Raw genomic sequence first — 12,917 nt, 5'->3', positions numbered from 1 at the left:
GCAGCAACAGGAGCTCTAGGTCTTTAAGCCAATTAGCTGCAGCTTAGCTTCCACTAACACAGGATTCAGTCTTCACCTTAAGCATTACACATCACTACTCATCACTACTGCTGGGAAGAATAATCAGGCAAAACCCAATACAAATGTCAAATCGTAGTATTAGAGGTTTAATGAGCGACATTCACAGTTTAACAAACCATTTTTGAAATGTTTTTTGTACGATAACTTTGAAATTAACCACTTATCATGTCAAATCTCTCCACTTTTTTACTACATACAACTGTTTTCTTCATATTGTCACAGTCTACAAGTAGAAACAGTAAAATGTTTAAAATTTTTGATAAAATTACTGATGAAATACTAATGTTTTTGATTGATTGATTGATTGATTGATTGATTCATCAATTAATGTAAGGGTTTTCCTTCTGTTATAAGGCTTAGGTGCAGCACTTACTCTGTGTTAAATCAATGAGAGCATCAAAACTAACTAAAATGATTTGTCCTAATTTTGGTTGAACCTCAGTGGTTTCTGGTGATTGAAACTTCTGTTGTTTATTTATTGTTTATTATCCAGATCTTTGCAGATGGTAATAACACTTGTCTAAAATAAATAGATAAAATGTTTTGTATTTGTATTGTAAAAATCAAATTTTATTGCCGTATGACCCTCAAATCCCTCTCCACACAGTAAAACTAGGGATGCATCGATCTGATACCAGTATCTGACATCGGCTCCGATACTCAGTGTGTGTACTCGTATTCGTACTCATAAAAGTAATCCGATACAAATGCACCGATACCACTTACGGCCGTGTGACATTCCCAGTTCAGTGCAGCAGGTACGAGGAGGAGGAATAATGTGTGTGAGTGTGAAGAGTGTGGAGACTGAACCAAATAAATGACGGTGATAAAAGTAACGCTGACTGACAGTACCGTTCAGACACAGACAGATACAGACGCAGCGTTCTGTCCGTCCTCTGCGTACATTCCATCTGTTTCCAGGTGATGGAGGATGAGTACCCAGACAGAGAATACCAGCAGAACGGTGGAGGTAGAGGATCTGTTCAAAGAGCCACTGTGGGAGTTAGAGAAAAACTACTGACACATTTAGGACAACTACCCAGGGCTGGACCGGTTTACATCCTACTGATAATACTATGGAGGTGCGGAGCGGTGCAGACCACCGCCAGTGGAAGTGAAAACTAAACTTATGGCTCATTTCTCTTTTCTCTTCCTGCTGAAGCTAAACTTTTAAACCTTACCAGAGAAAACGCTGCAACATTAGTATCACAGTAGTGTTTCCTCTGTCGTCTCCATGTTTGTTATTACTGACTTTCTTCTTCTTCTTCTTCTTCATTAAACTTTCCTCTTCTTCGTGGTATTTGTCCAGTATGGTTAATTCAGAGCGGTGCCCCCTGGTGGATTAATTGCCAAACGCTCATTCCAACACATTAAATGTCAGCAGCAGCACTTTGTTCCAGTCAGACTAATGACAACGACAATAAAGCACATTTACAAAAGGAACGAACAACTGGAATGGGATTATTAAGTACCCATACTGATACTCAGTATCAGCAAGTATTCAAATGTAAGTACTCGTACTTGGTCTGGAAAAAAGCGGTATCGGTGCATCCCTAGTAAAACACTGTAGGAACATAAAATGTGTTGTTAAAACAATGTCAGCACCAGTTTGTCCGGTCAACAAACTGGAATTAAGCTTCTGTCTGTTAATAATCCTGCATTCTTCTCATTAGTCTCACTTAGCTCATCTGTCAGCAGATCAGCCGATCAAGCTAATTTCAGATTGTTTATGTGATAAAGAACTGGCAAGACTTCTGCATAAAGTTCAAAATGAAATGTTTCAGATATTATAATATTAATTTATATCTAATGTGTGTAATGTGTGTGCAACAATTTGGATGTTGATGCTGACTTTACTTACAGAGCAGCAATGTTTATATACTGTATATACAACTATCATCTGCATAGTGTTGAATGTTGAAAAGGAAAAAGTGTCAGACTCAGTGTAGAACTTTGTAAAACATCCTTTGTGATGTGTAATTTTTTACTATGTACTTGTATTTTGACAAAAACATCTATCCACTCCTTTTGTTCTGTAGATGCTCTGTCCACGACACCCCCAACCAGTGCCTCAACAAGCCCATCTCCTCCCTCCTCACTCCTTCTGAATCCAGCCAATCAGAAGAAGGGGAGGGACAGCGAGGGTCAAAAGTTGTCAGATCACCAGGTGCGACAGATTGAGGTAGAGCTGGTGACCAAGGACCCTCGAGGCTCCACTTGCAACACGGGCATCATCCGCCGAACCATTAAATACTCTGAGACGGATCTGGACGCTGTGCCGCTGCGCTGCTACAGAGAGACCGACCTGGACGAGGTGACCGTATCAACTGTGGTCAAGTATTGTTAAACCAAAGCCATCATTGTGCTAGATTAGACTAACAACAGATTATTGCTGTGCAGGTGATGCGGGCAGAGGCAGAAGCGGCCGAGGAGGCGGAGCCAGACTCTGCCTTTGGTAGTAACCGTAGCGTTCTAGGATTATCTAGCTTCGGCCCTGGTGACACATCCCCAAAATTCCGGGGCAGTGGGGGAAAGGACGATGATGAGGAGGGGGAAGAAGAAGAGGAGGAGGAGGAGGAGGAGGAGGAGGAGGAAGAGGAGGAAGGAGTGGTGAGCTGGGCCAGTGTCCGGATGCTGGGGGACAGACAGAGACAGAAAGCCGCCAAGGACGAGGAGGAAGTGTTCAGTCTGCTGCTGAAGGGGTGAGATGAGCACGTCTGTTACATTTCTTGAGAATCAACTGGAAGTAAGAAAAAAACTAAAGCCACTGTGTTGGGTTAATCAAGTGGCAACTTCCAGAGTTGAAAATGAATCCAGAGCCAAAACCTGCAGGCTGGATCCAAGAGCAGGTCATTTGCATATACCTTCTCGCTAAAATGTATAGCTTTACAGCATAAATAAACATTTTCTCCAAGTATCTGTTGGCCTCTACAGGGTGTATAAAAAATATATACATTTTGAAAAATTATCCCCAGTTCCACATTTGATCATTTTTGGAATTTTCTTTTATGGACGTCTGTAGGTAGGGGATTGGTGGATATTTGTCCAAATTTACAGACCCAGGTTTTCATGCATGAGTGAGCAGGGGCAAATTGTGCAATCCAAGTTAAAACTAGTTTGTGCGAAGTAGCAGTGGGATTTAAATCTAATCAAAGGTCATGGGAGGGGCCAGTGGGCATCCATTTTGTTTTCCACAAAATTGCCAGGTTACAGCATTAGCCTAACCCTAACCCTAACTTGGCCTCTCCTCAGTGACATTTTCAGACCTAAACAAGTTGAATTAAAGGCAGGAACAGCTGCCATGGGTAAAGAAATGAAATTGACGTGGTGTCCAAAGTGTTAATGCTGTAATCTGGGAATTTGGTGGAAAACAAGATGGATGCATGAAAACCTGGGTCTGTAAATTTGGACATATATCCACCAACCCCCTACCTACTGATGTCCATAAAAGAAAATTCCAAAAATATTCAAATGCGGAACTGGGGGTAATTTTTCAAAATGTATAGTGTTTTTTTATACACCCTGTATAGGTGATATCCCTGTTTATGACAAAAAATCTCCTAATACCGTATGGCACATCTGACACTGTAAATGAGGAGTCTCTGAAGCTTGAGTCACTTTTGGAACCAGCCTCATGTGACCGCTTGATGAACTGCAGGTTTTGGCACTTCACACTGCCTTAATTTTTAGCCCTGGAGGAATACTGCCCTTTGAAGCTCAATGAATTAGTTTTTTTTTTTTAAACTCAAACTTGATCTGACTATGCCTTGTTTTTTATTCAGACCGCTGAACTGAAATCCACCCTCTGACTGAATGTTTGGTACTTCCTTTTCAGGCCGTTGGAAGCAGCATGCGACACTCACGGCAACCTCAAGTCTCCGATCTCAGTGGGCAGCCCCCGACGACCCTCCGACAGCAACCTGGACTCCTTTAGCCGCCATTTTGAAAGCATCATGGAGTCTCACCGAGCAAAAGGCACGTCATACAGCAGCCTAGACAGCGTGGACCTGCTGACATCTGGGTCCACCTCTGTATTCACCTTTGACCTGCCCACACTCACCCCAGAGATCCAGGTATGTCGCTTAAAGGCAGAGTCACCGTGTATTCTGTCTGACGGCAGAAGCTGAGGGCGATCTTCATGTTTTTTGCAGAGTCAGATTTGCGAGAGTGCCAAACAAATCATCGAGCTGAGCTTTGCACCGCTGTCCCGACCCGACCCATCTGGACCCTCTGATACATCACGGTCGGAACTGACCCTCAGCACCTCAGGAGCAGGGCTCCGAGGAGGCTCCAAGGACGACTCCGTTGGTCCAGTTCGGTCGAGATCAGAAAAAGAGACGTGGCGTCGTTCCATCCTCAAGGATGGCTTTAGAAAGGCCACTTCAGTCCCATCGCTCCACAGCAGCCCCAGGTGAGTTCAGCCCAAGTGTCAGGTGTATCGAGTCTGTCCTGTGGTCCAATGCCAAGGATGTTGTCTTAGAAAATCAGCACTAGTTTGGGAATGGTTAAAATGGTTATGTTTGAAATGAAGGCTTTTAAGATAGATTTTTAACAGTAATGTATTACTCAAATTTCAAGGGATGCACTGACCGAAATGGTAACAACACATGCATAAGTAAGATTCTAAATCTCACCTTTAGTTGGTGTAAAATCTGTGAAATTGCAATTGGAATGGCAAGTTGTTTTGAAAGGTGTGATAAGTTGGAGGATGTGGAGGACTGAATTATACTGGTTGTTGTGCATTAGCAGCACGATCTCTGTGATACATGACATCCTTCGGACATGTATGATAATTAATACTGACAGTTTCTGGACTTTACGAAGCACAGTTTTGGTACCAGCAGAATGCATTTTTACTGCAGGTAAAGTATCACCTCAGGGTACTTGGTCGTTATAGGCACGCAACACAAAAGCAATGTTACGATCAGCACAACTGCAGCTGTAGGTGATGCCTCCCTGTCATCTGTCAGTTATGTTGGTCACTGTGTCAGATTAGGCGGCTATAAAGTCTGAAATTCTTGCTGTCATGGTGGAGTGACACGACAGACTACTCTGGCTAATCTTGCTGTCTTTACTGATGTGTGTGATGTAACTTGGTAGGAGGTGCTACGGACTGATTACATAAGTGAATCCTCTGCTGGTACAGTGATAACTATTTCTGGAGACCTGGATGTGGGAAACTAATTAAATCTATTATTTTGGAAACTATTATCATCGTCTTGCTCAAGTCAAGCTAAGCAGGAGCACGAACAGTTCATTGAGCAGAATGAGTGATTCTTGATTATGATGTGTCATATCATGTCAGAATTTCTTTTTGTTGACAGCTAATCACAGCACTTTATTTATCCCAGAGGGAAATGTGGGTGCACACAATATGGTTGTTTTTAATGGTCCAAATGGTGTCCATCAGTAGGTATGCACTTTTAACCCATTAAGACTGCACACAAGATGCGTAAGTTGTTACTTTCGACTAAATGCAACATTTGCATTTTAACAGTGTTTGTATGTTTTTACTTTTAAAATTGTTTATTCTGTCGAGTTTGTCAGAAAACTCACAGGAATTTGGAGACTATCCTCAAACAATACGTGGACCCCATTTATATAATCATTTGTAGGGATCAGATTCCAGACAGTTATGTGAACATTCACGGCACACTGAGTGGTTCTCTGTTCATCATGGGTGTTGGATTCAAACGGACATGTTTGCATGTTAATGGCTGCATGTGGCACTTTCATGTTTGATTAAATTGCAGCTTTGTGCAGTTGTGTAACTGCAAAGGCTGACACTGAGACTGTGATTAGATGAATCACGCTGCAGCAGTTGTCACTGAATCAAGAACATAAACAGGGGGTTTGATTTCTGTTTTATCCCGTTGTTACTGGGCTTAATCGTATATGTTACTGGGTGCTTCAAGTAAACCATGACAGATGCTGCTGCTGGTATGTCTTTTATGTCTGTTTTAGTTATAGAGCCTTTTAATCACCTTGTATTTTTTGTCATGTCATTTTTTTAAAGGTTCAAGAGGCTTTGCATTTTGCCAGGTCATTATTTTAATTAAAGGTGTTTTCTTAGTGAGTTACTTGGTTGAATAAAGGTTAAATTTAGAAAAAAAATATCATTCTATACCTTCCATCTAAAGTGATATGTGGCTGTGATGTAGCTAGAGGACTGTAAACAAAATACCATCGCACAGCAGGGAAATGCTTACAGACCATGTATTATTGCACACAGCATTAAGGAGGTGATGCTGGCCTTCAAGGGTTAAAGTCACTGTCCACTCGAAGCTTTAAATCTTCATTTAGAAATAATATTGGACAAACACTACTGCTAGGCCACCAGATGAGAATCAGGCTGCTGCAGCGTTGCATAATAGCCACATGGTGGCAGCAGGGAGTCACACTGTGTTGGTGCTGCTGTTGGAAATGTTATTTTTGGACAGTCGGGCTGTTTGAGGGCGAGAGCTGCTCTGAAGTTTGGAGAGTACTTTCCAGCAGCCTCCCCCTGCAGCTGCAGTTGGTCAGATTTGTGAAGGTTTAGCTCTTGTCATTCTTTATGAACTGCTTCTTGATGTCCCTGCACCTGCAGTAAGATGAACATCTCCACATTTACACCACGTCACTCCCACACCGCTTTTGTTCTCTAGTATTTATTGCATTTACAAGGTTTACTAGGATTTTTTTTCTTTTAATGTTGGGGGGTGGGTTTGGCACATGGTACACACCACTCCTTCATAAGTCAAATAAATGAGAAGTAATGTGCTAATTGAAATGATTAACATTTTTAACCCATAAAGACCCAAACAGCTACTGACGACCAAAAGCGTCTACTGATATAAAATGTTTAATGCCTGTTGATCCACTAATCCTATCAGTACATGTAAGTAATTGGTGTAAAATGCAGTTCGCCATCTTTTCATGGTCATCAGATATGACCCATTTGGGTGCTCAGTGGTTCCATAGTGAACGTGGAAACTTGGAAACACTGTCATCTTCTACATTGTAGACAATTCACCAGCAAAACCCATGGAGTTGGATCAATGACAGTGGATGGAGATACTTGGTTTATGTTCAGTTAATGATAGATTTGCTGAAAAAGTAACTTTTTCTTCTTTTTTTTTTTTATATAATAACCCTCAATTTTAATCTGAGCTTTTATGAACATCTACATGATCAGGAAATTAAATGTAAGAAAAATAACTGATTTACACTTTTTTAAAAAAGCAAAATACAGAGGATAATATTATAATAAATGGCGATAAAACACCTAAGAAATGTTAAATATGGAGAAAAATTCATTTTTGTAATTGCCAGTAAAATAGCACTGGGTTTTTATGGGTTCAATAAACTATTAGATACAATGAACATTGTCTTTTGCATTAGATTTACAGAATTAATTTACTAGCTACATTCAGCAGCAATTACAGTAGAATTGTATGTTTACAATCAAAGTGCAAACATTACCCTTTTTCCTATTACATTCTCTCTCTCTCTCTCTCTCTCTCGTTTATTTATCAAATCCCTGAAAAGAGTTTAGCTTGTAATTAAGAAGTGAGGCTACTTAGAAAAGAATTCAACAAGTCTAAACATCTCATGATCATGACTGACCATATTTTATGTGATTAACAAGCGTCTACTTGTCAGTAGTTTTAAGAGCTTATTTTGAAGGACAAAAGATTGCCATGGGATATATTGATAACATTTTGGTCAACCCAGAGATGAGGCTAAAGAAGCTACAAGGACCTGAAATTTTACAAAGCAAGGTTTAAAACAACATATAAACACATTTTTATAGAAACTACAAACAAGCTCAAAACTCAAGCTAAAAGAAGGAAACGCAAAACTAAACACATGCTATAAAGTCTACCTAAGCAACTGATGAATTTAATCATGTGTGATTAAGTTTAATGACACAGTATTTCATAAAGTTTTGACATGTATATAAAGGAAACTCCATGTATATTTCCACTTATATTGTTTTTTTCACAAGCACTTATCTGCACAGTGGATTACTACAATGTTTTTCTTCGTTGTCCATTGCATTAACATGAATATGTCCCATCACTCAGAATACAGTGTATCTATAGAAGAGGTTTGTTGACATTCTCTTCTGTTTCTTCATTCACATCTGATGTATTGGACATTCTGCAGTGTTGTTGTTATACCTGCTTCCTCCTGTCCGTCAGCCAATCACACCTGGAGTCTGGCCAGGTCCTGTCTGTGGTAACCACAGCAACGGTGGATTAACTTCCTGGAGCGTGAGATGTCAAGGTTTAAAATAGAAAAAAAGAGAGTTATTGATAGAGGCCAGGGTTCACTCTAGTATGTGACGACGATCACGGAGCAGTTTAACATCACCCATCACTTATGTGTCTAGGCTGAATAATATTATTATTATTATCATAACTGTTATTACATAGCATGAAATATCTTGTTATAATTTGAATACATCGGGTTGTAAAGTGGAAGTATTGTGTTATAACATGAAAGTGCCATGTTATAAGTGGCTTCAGTTGGTCAAGTTTCTGTTTTGGGGATCAACCTTGCACAGTGTCTACGTATACTGAGTTTTGATGCGTGCACCGAGGCGTCATTCTGTGGTTGGTCATTTTCAGTGGGGAGTTTTGGTTCCATTTTTATTCCCAGTTCTGCAGGCTTACTTTTAACCACCCCACAAAAGTCACATGATACAGAAGTGGTTCAGTGCTCTGTGTGCTGCTCAGTAGGTCAGAATGCTGTTATTGTTGGTTTTTTTGTCATTAAAGTGCTTTGTTTCAAAGCAGGGAAGCCTTCTGCTGGGAGAGACGTTCACTGTATTAGACTTCTGAGTCCACATGACAGCCGTCTATGAATGCTGTGAGGCTTTAGGGAAACAGTGTGTATTAATACCTGCCAAGTATGTAAATGTCATATGGATAAGGAACATATGTTACAGTTCAGATGAAAACAGTAGAGGTCATGTTCCAGCACTATATTTCTAGAATGGAGTTTTGTATGGACATGTTATATTGCCAGACTAGGAAAAGACTGTTTTGAAGCTAGACCTGACCACCTGAAGACACATACATACACACACTGTCCTAACACTGTCCCTACTGTAGGCACAAGGCATGATGGGGGAGTCACATCAGTCATGTCTCGTCTCACCCTGATCAGACCACATGACCTTGTTCCGATACGCCCTTGCCCTCTAACAAACCGACAGTTGTTTAAGAAATGAGAAGCTACCAGTGTTGGGGAAGCTACTTTGCAAGCGTAGCTTGTAAAACTACTAGTAGTTCATCATGGCAGTAGTTCAAACAAACTACACCTCTACCACTGGAGAAATGTAGTTTGTAAACTACGGCTAGAAAAAGTAGTTTTAGCAACTACTTTTTATTTTGGGAGGGTTGTCTATAGTGGTGACGACCACACAATGTTAGTAATGATCGCACATCTGCAAAGCATTTGAGTGCTGCCAGGACAAGCCAATCAGAGGCAGCGTTGGCTGTGATGTCATGACATGATCAGGCCTTCACAGCAATTCAGGATGAAAGAAAAAGGGACAGTCTGTGTTCAATGGTGAAATACAATTTGTATTACAAAAAACACATTTAAAATACCCCTTTATTTTATGTTGGTGCCCAAAATTGTAGTTTGCAAACTGAGTAGTTACACTACAAAAAATTACCCAAAAAGTACTTGAACTTGACACGGCACAAAATATGAATATAGTTTAACTACCAGCAAGTTACAGCAAAATGTAGTTGAACTATATAGTTGAACTACATGGAGCTGAAGTCTCCCCAACACTGGAAGCTACTCATGGCATCAGTTATGGTTGAAGAACCTGTTGCAGCTGAAACCACAGGAGTAAATATCCAGTGGAAGGATGTGAACCGTTTGCTTTATTAAATCTAGGCCAGGTCATTGTTTTTGGCCAGGCTGTGTACATTGAAGTACAGTATCTTATTATGACATAAAAGTATCTTGTTTTAATGACAAAGTATGCTGTTTAACAAGACTTGACACACGTATTAGAAATAAGACAACTTTATGCTTTGGTTTGTTGCACCATGGGAGTTGTAGTCCAGTTGTTGTTGATGTTTTGTTAAATGTGAGTTTGAATATAGAAGGTGGTGTTTAGTTTTTACCTGTGGATGAACCACTGTCTTGCATCAGTAAAATTGTAAATATTTTTCTCTTCACAAAGCAGTTGTAGAAGATTCCCTGTTTTAGTGTCAATAATTGTGTGTCTTTAAAGTGTACCTGTACTGGTTATGACATTAATTGTGTTTTGTGTATTACTTATAAGTAAGAGAGCGGCAAATTCAGTAAAAAAAAGCACCACTTTGGCACTTTGGACCTTTTTATTACATGAATTATGGTGGGGGCAGAGCCTATGGGGAGCAGCCATTGCTGGCCAGAAGTGATGTACCTATGGTTATTCTGGGGGACTGAGTGCAAGTAAACAAGCAGCAGTCAGTGAGTGAGATTGAGTGGATTTCTGCGCTTATTGTTTGTGCAGCCGTATGCTTTGCACTGCACCATTGTCCTAGAGATGCGACCCAGCACTGGCCAATAATGCATTATCTTAGACTGGTGTCTGCTGCACCGAGTCATTGGCCAGTCCATCAGAGCCCAGGTTATTGGACAGTACTCCGGGTCTGCGTCACTACCGGTGCTGGAACAGCCCGTGAAGGAGGAAACATGTCTGTGACCATGACTGACTGACGGAGCAGTGACTTAGTACCCCAACGTACTTGACAGTGGGCTTTAACAGAAGTTTCCGGATGGAACTGCTAGTATTATACGTGATCATTTGAAATGGCTAGCAATGAAAATTCACTACAGGTACCCTTTAAGATCCGAAACCGGGTGCATAAATGCTCATGCATCTGTAAGGTTTCTGTGTTTGGGTCTGAAGGAGTTGACTGTTTTTCTTTGGCCTCAGTTGACTGGGTGTGGACACCAAGGACTCAAATTCAAACCCAAACTTTATTCTTTCCAGGAGAAAAACACAAAACCAAGCACAGCCAGAGTTTTGTGAAAGCATTTGCAGAATCACAGTCTGACAGCAGCTGCTACTTCTGTTGTGTATTCAACATACACACTGTGCGTATGATCAGCTTATAGAGGGGGAATCCAGGCAGAGACGGAATGGAAAGAATGACCTCCCACTCCTGTGAGAAAACATGCACTCCCTGAACAAAAGATCTGAAATCTTTTCAGTAAAACCTCCTCCTCCTTCTCTTCTCCTTCATCGTGGATCTTTTCCATCTGCTGTCTGGATACTGTGACCTCTGACCTTTGACCTGTTTCTGCTCAGCTGGTGGTGGCAATGCTGTGGAAATCTTAAAGACTTTTTGTTGAGAATTTGTTAAGTTAAACAACCAAGTGTTAGAGTTACAAAAGCTGAGACATGATTAATTACTCTGAAATATAAAACAAATTAATTTACACATAAAAGTTTGAGCTGCACCAGCTAAATGTTGGTCATTTTATTGCAGAGTTGTGTGCTACAAACAGTGCTTCTTTAAAATATTTTTTACAGTTTTATACATATTTTATACCGTTAATATAGTTTTTTGCTGGATTGACTGTCCAAGTTGTAAAAATAAATGCGTAGTCAGTGTGAAACTGTGAATTCATTTGGAAATAGAGTGAATTGTTGCTTTTAGTCTCGTTTTTGTTCAGATTTAACAAATTTACAATCTATACCTGCTAACTGATTCGTGGTTGCAGTTATTTTCCAGTAAAAAATGTCTTCTCTAATTTCAAAATTACATTTTAATTTCATTTTCTCCCTCTTACTTCTCTGAAATTGGCACAAACACTAAAAAAACTCAAATTAAACTAAAAATGGTTATATAATTACCCTTTTGCACTTTATAAAAAGAAAAAAAATAGGTGAGCAACAACATGTCACACTTTTGTAATGGATGTGAAGTGAGTAAATATGAATACTTCTTCGTTTTATCCCTATATTTTATCATACACACACACACACATTTGTGTTTCTCTACTTCTTATGTTCTGTTGTTATTATGCATCATTTGGAGTATTTAAAAAAACATCAGGGTTGGTTTTGAAAGAATTCAGATATTTCAGAGCCTGGATTTTGTTGAATTGGTGCATTGGTCTTTTTTTACACAAGCATCTGTTCTTGCATTTGGCACCTCTATGTAGCATAGGTGATGAAATTCCAGCAAAACTTTTAATTCCAGGTCAAACATGAGTCTGTGAAATAGGTGTTGTTTGGAGTTTAGATTCTGGAGCTTCTGAGGAGTGAGATAAAGACTTCCAGGAAGGCTGATGGACTCAAGTGAGACGAGACAAAGAGAGGAAGAGGGGAAGAAGAGGACAAGGGGAGGAATAGGAGGAGGAGGAGGGGCGGGTCAGCCGGAGAGGAAACACATACCGAGGGAGGAGGGAGGAGGGAGGAGGGAGGAGGGAGGAGGAACGAGGACCAGAGCCAGATGAGAAGAGAAAAGAGAGAAAGTTTGAGAGGGAAGAAAGCCGGTGGTGATTTCTTTTAAGTGTGGGGGAAACGGAGAAAAGGGCGAGGAAGGATCTGACAGAGCAAGGACAAAACACACAGGAGGAGGAGAAGACGGAGGAGAAGGAGGAGAAGGAAGAGGAGGAGGACTCAAAGCAGACAGCTCAGAGAGGAGGGAGTCAGAGGATTTCCACAGGACAAAACAAAGCCTGAGTGGAGGTCTGAAGCGGACAGCTGCTGATCCGGATCAGGTTCGATAGGCTGCGTGGTCTCGACCAGAGGGCGGATGTCACTTCTGCTCAGCCGTCCCTACTTTCACAACTCCCCTCTCCTCTTGGACATCAGTGTGGATTTTGGTTGA

At 40.7% G+C, this 12,917-nt stretch overlaps 1 protein-coding gene across 2 annotated transcripts in view; it reads left to right on the top strand.

The window, feature by feature from the left end:
* Nucleotides 1-12,917, top strand: part of psda (pleckstrin and Sec7 domain containing a) — a 74,041-nt gene that overhangs the window by 18,661 nt on the left and 42,463 nt on the right. For both annotated transcript variants that reach the window (XM_030156116.1, XM_030156115.1), the window contains 4 exons: nt 2,121-2,395; nt 2,482-2,783; nt 3,917-4,154; nt 4,233-4,492. In XM_030156116.1, coding sequence (XP_030011976.1) covers nt 2,121-2,395; nt 2,482-2,783; nt 3,917-4,154; nt 4,233-4,492 — 1,075 coding nt within the window. The remainder of the gene's footprint in view (nt 1-2,120; nt 2,396-2,481; nt 2,784-3,916; nt 4,155-4,232; nt 4,493-12,917) is intronic.

This window comes from Sphaeramia orbicularis, chromosome 15 (genome assembly GCF_902148855.1).
Source record: "Sphaeramia orbicularis chromosome 15, fSphaOr1.1, whole genome shotgun sequence".
Classification (NCBI taxonomy): domain Eukaryota; kingdom Metazoa; phylum Chordata; class Actinopteri; order Kurtiformes; family Apogonidae; genus Sphaeramia; species Sphaeramia orbicularis.
This window is presented reverse-complemented; position numbering and strand designations above follow the sequence as displayed.